Source organism: Elgaria multicarinata, chromosome 3 (assembly GCF_023053635.1).
Source record: "Elgaria multicarinata webbii isolate HBS135686 ecotype San Diego chromosome 3, rElgMul1.1.pri, whole genome shotgun sequence".
NCBI classification, from domain to species: Eukaryota; Metazoa; Chordata; class Lepidosauria; order Squamata; family Anguidae; genus Elgaria; species Elgaria multicarinata.
The window spans coordinates 124,092,175-124,104,757 of NC_086173.1; the positions used below are offsets into that span (position 1 = coordinate 124,092,175).

The following is a 12,583-nucleotide window of genomic DNA, read 5'->3' on the forward strand; positions in this document are numbered from 1 at the left end:
CTCTTATATTAAATTCCTTAATAGCAGTCTATCCAATTGTCCTACAGCTATTCTAGGTTATAAGTAAACTCAAATTCGATATTCACACATCCGAATACATTGGCGTACTCATCCATTTAAATAACACTGAGATAAGTCAAAACCAAAGGGCTTTTACTTTGAGGGATATGGAACAGTGATCTAGTACTTTTCACCTCATAGAACAAGCCACTAATTACCCCATCCAGGAGTTGTAGATATCCTCATGACATGCAATTGAATGTTCCAGATTCCTGGGCTATGCACTCAGCTACCATATCTACTGAGTGATTTTACACATTAGAGTGTCAGTCCCAGAGCACCATATTTATTTCTGAGAGTACTGGGACAATCCTGGACCAATCTGGCAATACTACCCTGGATGTATTTCGGATTAGGATATACAACAGGAGGCTGATGGATGTCCCAAGAAGAATCCCAGTTTAATTCCTTTCAAGTGACAATGAACTTTTGCAAACATGCAGATTTGAGTTGAACTGTAACTTTAGAAGGTCATCTAAAGAAACCCTAGGATGGTACTTCCTTATATAAGGTGCCTCTTATTGACCTTTTCTGTCTCTGTACCTAGGCATCATCATGCCTTGATGTTAGACAAGGACAAACAAGAGCACCAGGCCATGGTTAGTGAGTCAGTTCCCTGAACACAAGTTAATTCATGTGGGAAGTATAGTGGAGAAGGAAGCAGTGATTAGAAATTATTAGATCTAAACAAGTTTTATAAGCATCTTCTCCAAGCCTGTGTTACAGGTAGGGTGGGGGGATCCTGTTAACAATTAGACAGAAGATTAAGCTTTTAGCATCATGTGCAGCAGCAATATAAAAGCAATCAATAGTTTCATTTTCAGCTGGAACAAAGTGTTGTGTCATTTAAAGTTGGCCCAGGTTATTTTATATACAAAATGCAGAATTTCAAAGTTAAGATGCCAGGGGCTTTAAGAAACAGGTAGCATAATCTGGTGGGGAGGTAGAATCCATAGCGGATAAACAGCATGTTTTTTGTTTTGTTTTAAAAAACATATTTCCCCTCCTATTGGTTCCAAAGGGAGGGAAAAGTAGTATGCCAGGTCCAGGCACTGTTGCAGGGGCATTTTGAGGGAACAGGAAGGCTTTGAAACTGTTGGGTTCAAATCCTCCTCTGATCCATCCCAATATACTTCTAGAACCCCTCCTTTTGCCTTCTCTACCAGAGCCTAAAAGCCTAAAAATATAGTTCCTAAATAAAATAAATAAATAAATAAATTATCTCATTGGTAAAATATATGGATTTTGCTCCTCAAGTTGAATCCACAAGAGCACAATGGTCTTAATTACATTACTTTTTAGAATGCAATGCCTTGCAAATCATCCTTTAATTCAAAGGATTTTCAAAAATATTACAAGTTTACTAAATCTAAATTTCTTGCTCTCTATATATTTGTGATGTTTTTTTTTAAATTGCCAATATTTAAACACAAGGCTCTCTCCAGGCCTTGATTTTCAGAGTTTGACATATCGTCCAATTTCACACAGGATGTCCTTCACACAATTCTTATTACACAGGTGTAGAAAACATGTTGTACATTATTGTGTTACCTCCTGCTTTCTGGATAGCTGTGGTCAGCAGTGTCCCTGTATCACCATGCACTACACAGATGATGGTATCAACTTTTCAAGATGGGCATCATCATATGACTCTGAACCATTCATAGAATCATAGAATAGCAGAGTTGGAAGGGGCCTACAAGGCCATCGAGTCCAACCCCCTGCTCAATGCAGGAATCCACCCTAAAGCATCCCTGACAGATGCTTGTCCAGCTGCCTCTTGAAGGCCTCTAGTGTGGGAGAGCCCACAACCTCCCTAGGTAACTGATTCCATTGTCCTTCTGCTCTAAAATTCAGGAAGTTTTTCCTGATGTCCAGCTGGAATCTGGCTTCCTTTAACTTGAGCCCGTTATTCTGTGTCCTGCACTCTGGGAGGATCGAGAAGAGATCCTGGCCCTCCTCTGTGTGACAACCTTTTAAGTATTTGAAGAGTGCTATCATGTCTCCCCTCAATCTTCTCTTCTTCAGGCTAAACATGCCCAGTTCTTTCAGTCTCTCTTCATAAGAAGAGAGATCCTAGACCATTAGAAGTCCTAATGGTCTAGCATCCCTGCTTTCATATGGCACTGTCTGCTCCTCTCCACCAGCAGGTCTTTGACATCATTCGACTTGGCTTTAAAAGGGGTAAAGTTGTTAGGGAAATACTACAAATTCATTGGAATACAACACTCAGAGGCCTCAGGCATTTGGGTACCAAATTAGTTCTACAGGGTAATACTGTGCCTCCAGAACAATAGCTAGGGGGAAGCAAGAATCAACCTTTATCTTTGATTCATTTGCTGTCCCATAGTTATATCCAGCAGTGGTATGCAAAGAGACTACCAACAAGTGGATAGTGCACATATAATTGCATTTATATCCCACTTTTTTTCCTCCAAGGAACCCATGGCGGCGTACATAATCCTCCTCCTCTCTATTTTTATCCTCTATTTTTATCCTGTGAGGTAGGTTGGGCTGAGAGTCTGTGACTGGCCCAAAGTCACCCAGTGGGTTTTCATGGCCGAGTGGAGACTAGAACCCAGATCTCCCAACTCCCAGTCTTATACTCTAACCACTACACCACACATATGCTGGGCACTACTACGCTTCGTTCTTTTCTTATTCTTACCACCAAACTTTTATTCAATATATTACAGTCTGTAATCTGAGCTTAATGTGTTGACTTACTTGGCCACTGCTACTCACTGTGGGCACAATTAGCTTTGAAAACAAGAGCCAAATACTGCCATTTTTGAGTAATTCATTCTAGTCAACAATGTAGCCTGTTACTGAACTTGTAATGTGGAAATAGGACCAGCTTCTAGTTTCTTGACCCTGTTCTTCCAAGACGGGCATGTTCAGGACTTCATTTGCTTCAGCACAGAGATCATATCCTAAAACCTATGATGCGAAGTTATACAGGTGTGTGTGTGTGTGTGTGTAGCCCACAAGTGCAGCAGGTCACAAGGCATTACAAAGAAAAGACACATCTGTCTCTCATGAGCCAATTAGAAAAAGGGGAAAAAGTTCAAGTTCTCAGGTAATATTAACTCTTTCAAATAAACCAACAACTTGTATTGGCTAATGTTTTCAATAGAAAACTATTTTTGCAGCATTTTTATTCTTCATTTTTCAGTAATAATCCTGAATAAGAAAGAAGCCAGCTTTATATGCAATTTCTGTTTCGGTTTAGAAAAGACTGTATGATCCACTTTAGATTTTCCAAAGACATATTCACCAATAATTTATCCTTTATTTTTGTTACTAGTAACATGGATGCTCATGCTCTAGGTATGAAATATATTTCTTTGGAAAGGACATAGCCAACATGGGAAAGGACGTAACCCATAGTGTTAGCTGACACGTATTTTTTATCATTACTCACCTACCTCAAAATGCTAAGCACTATTTTTGTTCCATCTATAGAAGTATAGGTCTAACTACTCATGCGAGACATACAGCCATCTCACTCTTCTCTTTTTTTGTTAAGACTTTGTGACATGCTCAGTTCTGGCCACTGACCACCTAAGAGGTGAAGCACATAATTGTCTTGCTGTTATTTAAGAAGGTTTATGAGAAACAGAAGGTGGAAGACATACAGAGTGGTGGCGATGGAAACTCCATCTCACAGCATCTTGTTAGACCTGTGTGCTTTGGAATGTTTCAATAATCTGATTTCCATGGGGCCCATATGTAAATTTTGATAAGTGATCTTACCAGCTTCTGAGTCAATCCAGGTGGAGCCCATTCATATGTAATAGTGTCAAAAGTTGGATCTTTCCGAGACACTATAGGATTAGTGATTATCATGCGGTTCCTTTTATAGATGCGAACTCCATCGCTTCCTTTCACCCGGGCAGTTAGAGAAGAATATTTCGAATCAGAGAGCAAGCGGCCAATTTTCCGATCGTCTTCTGCATCAGAGCTCAGGCTGTGATCTTCCTGGCTGCATTTGCATGACTTGCATATTTTCCTGCGGGAGACAAATGAGGTCATCCTTTGATATAAGCTGGACCCCAATAGGTATGTGCTCTTTTGGAGGCTCAAGGGTGAACTTTAGAAAACACACTGAAGGTTAAATATCAAAATGAATCATGACATAGGACAAAAGACTTCTGATGGCAAGAAGTCTGTCTGGAAAGAAAAGTTTGTAAGCTATGGATTAATGGAATTTGCAAATGCTGGGCAATATCAAACTACACACTGCAGAGGTTGTGATGGACGGACACACCTGTGTTCATGGTGAATGTCATTTGCAACCCTCCCCCACCTGCCTGCCTGTCCCTGACCAGCTCCCTGGAAGAGCAGCTGCACGGTCTGTGGGGGCCTGGTGAGTGGCAGGTAGTAGCCAGCTGCCTGATCCCTTGCTGAGCCACCATTTTGCATAAAATTCTGCAACATTACAAGGGTAAATGGACTGTTTACATCTGTAGTCTTGTCTAAATGGCCACTTTACAACCACTTTTTGCATAAATGGGCATTTATGATAAACAATGAGCCACCATTTGTGTGCAAAACTGCAGGTCACTGAGTGGGTCGGGCAGCTACAGACTGTTTGCTGGGTGCCCACAGACCATATGGTAGCTCATCCAAGAACTGAACAGGGGTGGATAAGTGGTCGGACTGGAGGCCAAGCAGGGTGGCGGGGCGGGGGGGAGTTCATCAGACTCCAACCCCCACTCAGACTCCCACAACATCCCTGGAGAAAAAGCCACAGGTCACAATGACCAAATGTACCTTCTAAGCTCATGTGAACACAGCTACTCAGTTACATGAGCTTGTAAAGGGGCATCTTGTCTGATGATGATTTGGAGACCACAGAGTCCAACAACCTTGTGCATCATCCTGACAATGGCATTCCTAACACCACCAAGGAAGCTTCACCAGGTCCTCTGGTACAGGTAGACCCTGAGGAAACCCTAAACAGGGACCCTGAGGACCATATACTCCCCATAGAATCAGAGGAATAGGACAAGCATCCTCCTAGCCCTAGAATGCATCAGAAGGCAGAGGCACAGGCCACCACCAAGAGGTGAAGCACATACCTCAAGAACCACAGTAACTCGGTTCCTCATGAGTAGGGCCTTCCTACTGAGGGGGCCTTTGTTACACAAGGTTGTGATGAACTTCAGCTGAGCCCTGGGTGGGGCTCTGAAAGCTCTGGCAATATCAGCTGTCAGTTTGAACTTGAGAGCTGTTAGTGCTATTTCTAATGCAGCTTCCAGTGCTTTGTACTCTTGTTTCATTGACCTTACCTTGTGATTGAACCTTCATGCTGCTGACCTCTGGTCTCCTGCTTGTCTCGGCTTTTGGACTATATTTCTAAGTAATTGTTTTCACAGGTTTTGACCTTGGCTGCACCTCAGATTTCTCTTCTGAAAACTACCTACTTGCCTAGCAAAACTGTGCCTTTGACCTTTCTCTGTTTATTGATTTGCCTTTAGATTTGCCCCACAATTACCTTAATGTTGAGTCTGATCCAGTTTAAGTGGGATAAATAAGACTATGATCCCAATACAGATTTCAGGCAAGATATTCAGTGCTAACAAAAATAGCTTAAGCTATTGGATAAGGAGATGACTAATTTACTGATACAAGTACTTGGAAGAGCCTTTTCATAGCCACATTAGCTTCCAATTGCCTCACTCTGCTAAAGAGCAACAAAAAAGTGAATGGAATATATTTAAAGATTTATTTTGCTAAATAGCTCTAAACCTGATAGCAAATACAGCAAATAATTCTTATTAACCAGCTTTGAAATAATCATATCTGGGAGCCAGCGGTTCATAGATGCAGAGAAAGGCATTTCAGTGTATAAACCCACATGCTGTGTATTAGGATGCTGGGTGGTAAGTGGAGTATAATTATTTTGGCATCGTGCCCTCTTCCCTCTGTTGTGCAAACAAAGATCAATCATGTGGCCGTTCTTCTCCAATTGGCTGATGCCACAGAAAAATGTTTGTTTTCAACTGGCCTTGCCAAAGTTCAATTCAGAAAGAGTACTAGTATTACAGAACAAGGGCAAATGCCTTCTCTTTAGGATTCCCAATTCCCTTCCCCTTCCAAGGTACATCAAGTCAGTATGATTACATTTCATTTGTGAAGTAAAAATAGCATGTAGAGGCTTCAGGAAAAAACATTGTAGGGAAACAAGAAACCATTTCAGCGTCTGTCCGCAAATTCCATTCTACAAAAGCAATTCTTTGTCCTAAATAGGTTCTTAAAGGCATAGAACAAAAGTGTAAGAAAAATTGGAGGCATAAGACTATTTAAACTACTGTGGAAGTAAATGTGACTCATAGCTATGAATGACTACTAGTCTCGATGATTATATGCTACCGCCAGTAACAGAGGCAGTATACCTATGTACACTAGTTGCTGGGGAACATGAGTGGGAGGGTAGTATTGCACTCATGTCCTACTTGCTGGTCTCCCACAGGCAGCTGGTTGGCCACTGTGTGAACATAATGCTGGACTAGATGGACCCTTGGTCTGATCCAGCATGGCTCTTATGTGTTAAGGTTTTGGGATTGCCTTTCTTTAAGGTTCAACATCTTCACCAAAGTCTCTAGAAGTTAAAACCTGTGTAGGAAATGGAAATTAGAGACCTCTCTAATGCACACGCATATAAATACACAGACCTGAATATATTATGGCACTCTCTAATACACAGCCTATCAGTTTAAATGCTAGTGAGAACTATTTCTTAATGTTTATCTTCTTGGTGTTTAAATCAGTGCAGTAGCAGATATTGCAGAGGAAATGAATACGGAATATTGCAGAAGTAATGTTTAATTTGGCCGGGGTGAGAGGGAAATGATATTCAGGCAGCAACCCTTGGTAGAAGAATAGGGATATAACTACAAGCGTATCCCTATTATTTTCATCTGTGACATGTTGAAGAACAGGCAAAGGCAATTTAGCATTTAGATGCTTTTATCAAGGCTAAATACCAGAGGGGAAAATTTGACAAGAACCTGCAGTCCTGTTAAAAGGATTGCATCAATCACACTCTTACACACACACACACACACAAACACACACACAGAGAAGATAGTTTTTTAGTGAGAGTAGGCCCACACAACTTGCAAGGCAGAAAGCTGAATGGATACTTTGGATAGTCTTCATGGTTTTAGTTTTTGTGAACTGCCCAGAGAGCTTTGGCTATTGGGTGGAATAGAAATGCAATAAATAAATAAATAAATAGTTTGCCTAGAACGTAGGGTGGCCATTTATGAATCACCAAGCAAAGAGGACAAAAGGGATAGGAAGTTGCATAACATGTGCCTATGCAAATTGATATGTATAGATACAAATTTAGAAATAGTTATAATTTAAATAGAAATATGGTCCATCTCCCCATAGGGTGTAAGAAATTTGACCCATGTGCCTCCCTGTCCAGTCTGCTGTTCAGCTGCTAAATACTGATTAACATCAGTTCGTGTGGGTCTTTATTTAAACTAGACTGGGGCAGGACAGTCCTTCAATCAGGATGTCTTCAAATCAAGGGTAATTCTCTGGTAGCCCTTCAAACAGAGGACTGTCATCTAAAAAGAGCACCCCACTAGAACACAAATTGGAGGAGGCGTTACGTGGCATAACTCAATATATACATTTTGTGCGGCCCAAGGTCCATCTACTGATCCTTGCATTCCCTGAATATGCCAGATCTGGCCTGCCACCAAATTATGCAGAGATAGCTATGGTCTCTGAGAGGGTGTGTGGTTCCCATGGCCCTAAGGGAACAGTAGTTCATTTACTGTAAAATAAATAAATCACCCTGCATCTGGGTGATTTGAACAACTATCAGCCAGTATCCTGTTTGCCTCCCCCCTCCCTTTTCTTTTCTTTTTCTGCGCAAGGTGTTAAAGCATGTGGTGGCCTCTCAAGTCTAGGTAGTTTTGGGTTTAAATCCAGTCCATGTTCCATCCTGGTTTGGCGACAGAAACTAGCTTAGTTGCCCTAATGGGTGATCTCTTCCCCTCCCATATTTTATTACGAGTTTTATTCTAATTTTATGGCTTTGCTGGATTTTATTTATAACTTTATTGCTGTGTTAGGTGATTTTTTTTATCATTTTACATGGAGTTTGTACTGTATTTCATTTTAAGTGCTGTCCAAGAAGTCTTGTGCAGAAAGGCAGCTTGTACATTAAGTTCATGAAACTACCCCATGTTAGAATGAAAGCCTGAATTTTAGTGACTATCACAGGGCACGAACGCAAATCAGGTTATGTATCCAACATCACCACACACCAAGGAAGAACACCTTGCAAACCACATATCACAAAGGAATACATTGCTTGAAAAAGGAAAGTATTTAAATATTTGCAGTAGAGGTGATATCTGTAAAGCACCTGGATTAAAACTAGCTCCTAGAGAAATGGCTTCCGACTCCCAACCCAGAGGTGTAGAGAAAGCAACGTCTGTGGTAACAGAACTTCCTGGTAGGACACTTTAGGATGGGATGATTGTCACTCAGGTCCAGCATGCCTTGTTTGCTTCCTAAATTGACCCTCTAGCAAAATTAGTGGCCAACTAAGGAATTACACCAACCCCAGAATGAGAGAAACAATATTTCTTTTCTCAAAAGCTTATAATCCGTAGTGTAACGATACTAGTTTTTATTATTTGTTTTATTGTCCCCCATGCTGGTTGGCCTTTCCCCTCCCTGTTTGTTTGTTACTGTGATTTTAGAATGTAAGCCATAGGGCAGGGTGTTTTGTATTCTGTTTTATTTTGTTCTGTACAGCACCATGAACATTGATGGCACTATATAAATAAATAAATAAATAAAAATAATAATGCATCCAAAGTGATCTTATATTGAGTTGAGACCATTGGTTCTTCTCTGTTCTGACCATTAATGGTTCTATCAGGTCTCAGGCAGCAGGTTTCTTTTTTTCTTTTTGCCAGACCACAGATCTGATGTCCTTTTAAAGCTCGAGGTGCCAGGGGTCGAACTTGGACCTTGTGAATGTGTTCTACCACTGAGCAATGGTCTCTCGACTACAATTATCTCCAAGTAAAGTGTTTGGGAAGAAAAGAGAGTTGTGGCCAACAGCAGCAACTTTACAGGATGCTTGGCATGGGTTTGAGGAACTTGGATCCAAACAGTCTATGTTTTATATGCCTTTCCTTTGCAGATCATAAGCCAGAGAGTATATTCTTTCACATTTTATATATTGCAGTCGATTGCATTAACAGCAGGTAATACTATCATGGTTATTAAAAAGCATTTCCTGGCTTTAGAGTAGCCATAATGTAGGTGAAGCCAAGCATGTGTTTTTATGTGGGTAGGATGATGTATCGGCGCTATTGCTTGTAGCAAATGGAGTCAGTATCCCAATGACTCTAATCCAGATAGTTCCTTTTAAAAGCTTTTCTGAAACTACATCTCAAAGTGGTACACATAGTAAAAATGATTTTAAGTGAAATGAAGCCCATCTTTTTCCAATGATGGTATCACTTATAGGTAATGCAAGTATTAGGGCACTAGAATGTATGGTTTCTTGCTTGACATAGCCAAGTTTAGAGAAAGCTGTACCTAAACAACTTTCTGCTAAACAGAAAGAGAAGAACTCTGGTTTAAGCCTCTTTAACAAGCTACTGCATTCTCCATGCTATTGCATGTATCCAAAATTGATAACGCTTGCATTTACCCTTTGTAGCCCTAGCTTTTCTCATCAAAATTAACCCAGTCCCTGTCCACAGCTCCGAGTACTGTATACATACAGAGCCACTACAATAGGAATCTCACTGCATGTATGGACTTCTTCATATAAGATGGAGAGATAGAAACTGAATCAGTCCATTGGATGCTCTTCAGGGAATGCTCCTCAGTCCAGTGGCCTACGTTTTTGTCAATATGCCAATAGTAAACTCATTTTTCAGGAGGTGATCCTTATGCAGCCAAAAGAGCATCATCCAAATACACCGGCTTGGGGAAACTTCAAGATTTGTAGACGTACACAAAACTCTAATGGGACACACACACACACACACTCTTAAATGGCCCCATGAGGACTGATCACACGCAGTGGCCACAGAACTCTGATTCTCTGTGGTCTAGCATGGCAGGCATGGTAGAGGGGGAAAACAATGGAAAACCAAGGGAGCGGGGATTGGAATGGAGTATCCTGGAAAAGTATTTGGCTGATTGGCTGGAACCCTGAATTGGAGCACTCCACTCTGGAAGATTTTGTTGTAGGTCTCTCACTTACGTAATTCTATGAAGTACCATGTGTGTTGGTGGTGCTGTAAATAAATGCCCTCTCTCACACTTTATTTCTACTTCCATCTATATGTTAGTCAAGGCCAAGTAGTAATTACCCATTTAATTTTTTATCAAATTTTTATTGATAAAGTTTCAACAAAACAAAACAAACAAAAAATCCACAAGCGTAACTGTATACTTTAAAAGCCTCAGTTTCAAATATTACAACATTCTAAAAAAAAGAAAAAGGAGTAAATTACACAAAAACGGTATTTATTTAAACTGTTTTTACCCACTACAGATTTTTTAAAGCATTTTTACCCCATTTCATAATGACATGAGGTTACATTAAACAAAATAACAAATAAAACTATTTTGGGTAAGACACTTATTACCACTAGTAGTCCTATGCCTTTTGAAAAAGGAATGAGTTTTACATTCCTAAAGCTGCAAAAACTGCTTAGCTTTGGATCTCATTGGGGAGATCATTCCATAACCTCAGGAAAATTATAGCAATGGCCGGTCACAAATGGAAGTGATACTTTTGTTCACACATCCTTTACCTGCAATAGCTTCAAGGTAGCTCCCATTTTGGATGGATAAAGCTTTGTCCAAACCTGGGAACGTACCACTTGAAAATGCATACTGGAACCCACCTGTTTGTTAAGTCTTTCCGTCTATGTACAGCTAGCATGCCTGGGGAAAAATATTTCTCCCAACTTTTCTTTCACTTGTTAACTTGTTGAGCTTTTATGTTGTATTTTATATTATGGTTTTATACTGTTGTTTTATATTTTGAATGTTTTTAATTTTTGTGAACCGCCCAGAGAGCTCCGGCTATTGGGCAGTATAGAAATGTAATAAATAAATAAATAAATAAATACAGATAATTCCTATATCAAAAAGGCCCTGAATGTGGGATATTTTAATCAGCCTTAAGGTCATTAGCTACACCGTAGTATAGAATAGTCAGATCAACACCCCTCCCAACTCCAGAAGAGTGGAACATAGCTGGAGTAGTTTAAGGGTGCAATCCTATACAGGTTTAGATTGAAAAAAACTCCTACATCTCTGACCATGCCTCAGTGTGGCTGGCCAGGGCATGCTGGGAGTTTTAAGGTTTTTCCCTGTCTTTTAGATTGCACCCTAAAAGAACAAGTCTTGTCCCCCATGCTGTTTAACATGTACATGAAACCGCTGGGTGCGGTCATCCGGAGTTTTGGAGTGCGCTGCCATCAGTACGCTGATGACACACAGCTCTACTGCTCCTTTTCATTTTCAGCAGGAGAGGCTGTGGATGTGTTGAACCAGTGCCTGGCTGTGACAATGGACTGGATGAGGGCTAATAAACTGAAACTCAATCCAGACAAGACTGAGATGCTGCTGGTGGGTGGTTCCTCTGATTGGATGGGGGGTGTTCAACCAGTTCTGGATGGGGTTGCACTCCCCCTGAAGGAGCAGGTTTGTAGCTTGGGGGTTCTCCTACAACCATCTTTGTCACTTGAGGCTCAGGTGGTCTCGGTGGCACAGAGTGCTTTCTACCAACTCCGGTTGGTGGCCCAGCTATGCCCCTATCTGGAAAGGGATAACCTAGCTTCAGTTGTCCATACTTTGGTAACTTCCAAATTAGTTTACTGCAATGCCCTCTACATGGGGCAGCCTTTGAAGATGGTCCGGAAGCTGCAGCTTGTGCAAAATGCGGCGGCCAGATTGATAGCTGGAACAGGGAGGTTTAAGCATATAACACCGATTCTGGCCTGCTTGCATTGGCTGCCTATATGTTTCCGAGCCCAATTCAAGGTGCTGGTTTTAACCTATAAAGCCCTACATGACTTGGGACCACAATACCTGATGGAACGCCTCTCCCGACATGAACCTACCCGTACACTGCGCTCAACATCTAAGGTCCTCCTCCGAGTGCCTACTCCGAGGGAAGCTTGGAGGATGGCAACAAGGGAGAGGGCCTTTTCAGTGGTTGCCCCCCGACTGTGGAATGATCTTCCTGATGAGGCTCGCCTGGCACCAACATTGTTATATTTTCGGCGCCAGGTCAAGACTTTTCTCTTCTCCCAGGCATTTTAACAGCGTTTAACAACATTAAGTTTGTTTTTAATGGACCCCAGAATTGTTGTTTTTAAATGGATACTGTTGTTTTTATACTGTTTTTTATGTTTTTGATGGTTTTTAAATTTTGTATACTTTTAACGTTTACTATTTTTAATTGTTGTAAACCACCCAGAGAGCTTCGGCTGTGGGGCGGTATATAAAT

General features: G+C 41.0%; 1 protein-coding gene across 2 annotated transcripts in view; it reads right to left on the reverse strand.

Annotated features, from left to right (window-relative positions):
* The window catches only part of LMCD1 (LIM and cysteine rich domains 1), a 60,527-nt gene that overhangs the window by 15,497 nt on the left and 32,447 nt on the right, over positions 1-12,583 (reverse strand). For both annotated transcript variants that reach the window (XM_063121503.1, XM_063121504.1), the window contains exon 3: positions 3,817-4,072. In XM_063121503.1, coding sequence (XP_062977573.1) covers positions 3,817-4,072 — 256 coding nt within the window. The remainder of the gene's footprint in view (positions 1-3,816; positions 4,073-12,583) is intronic.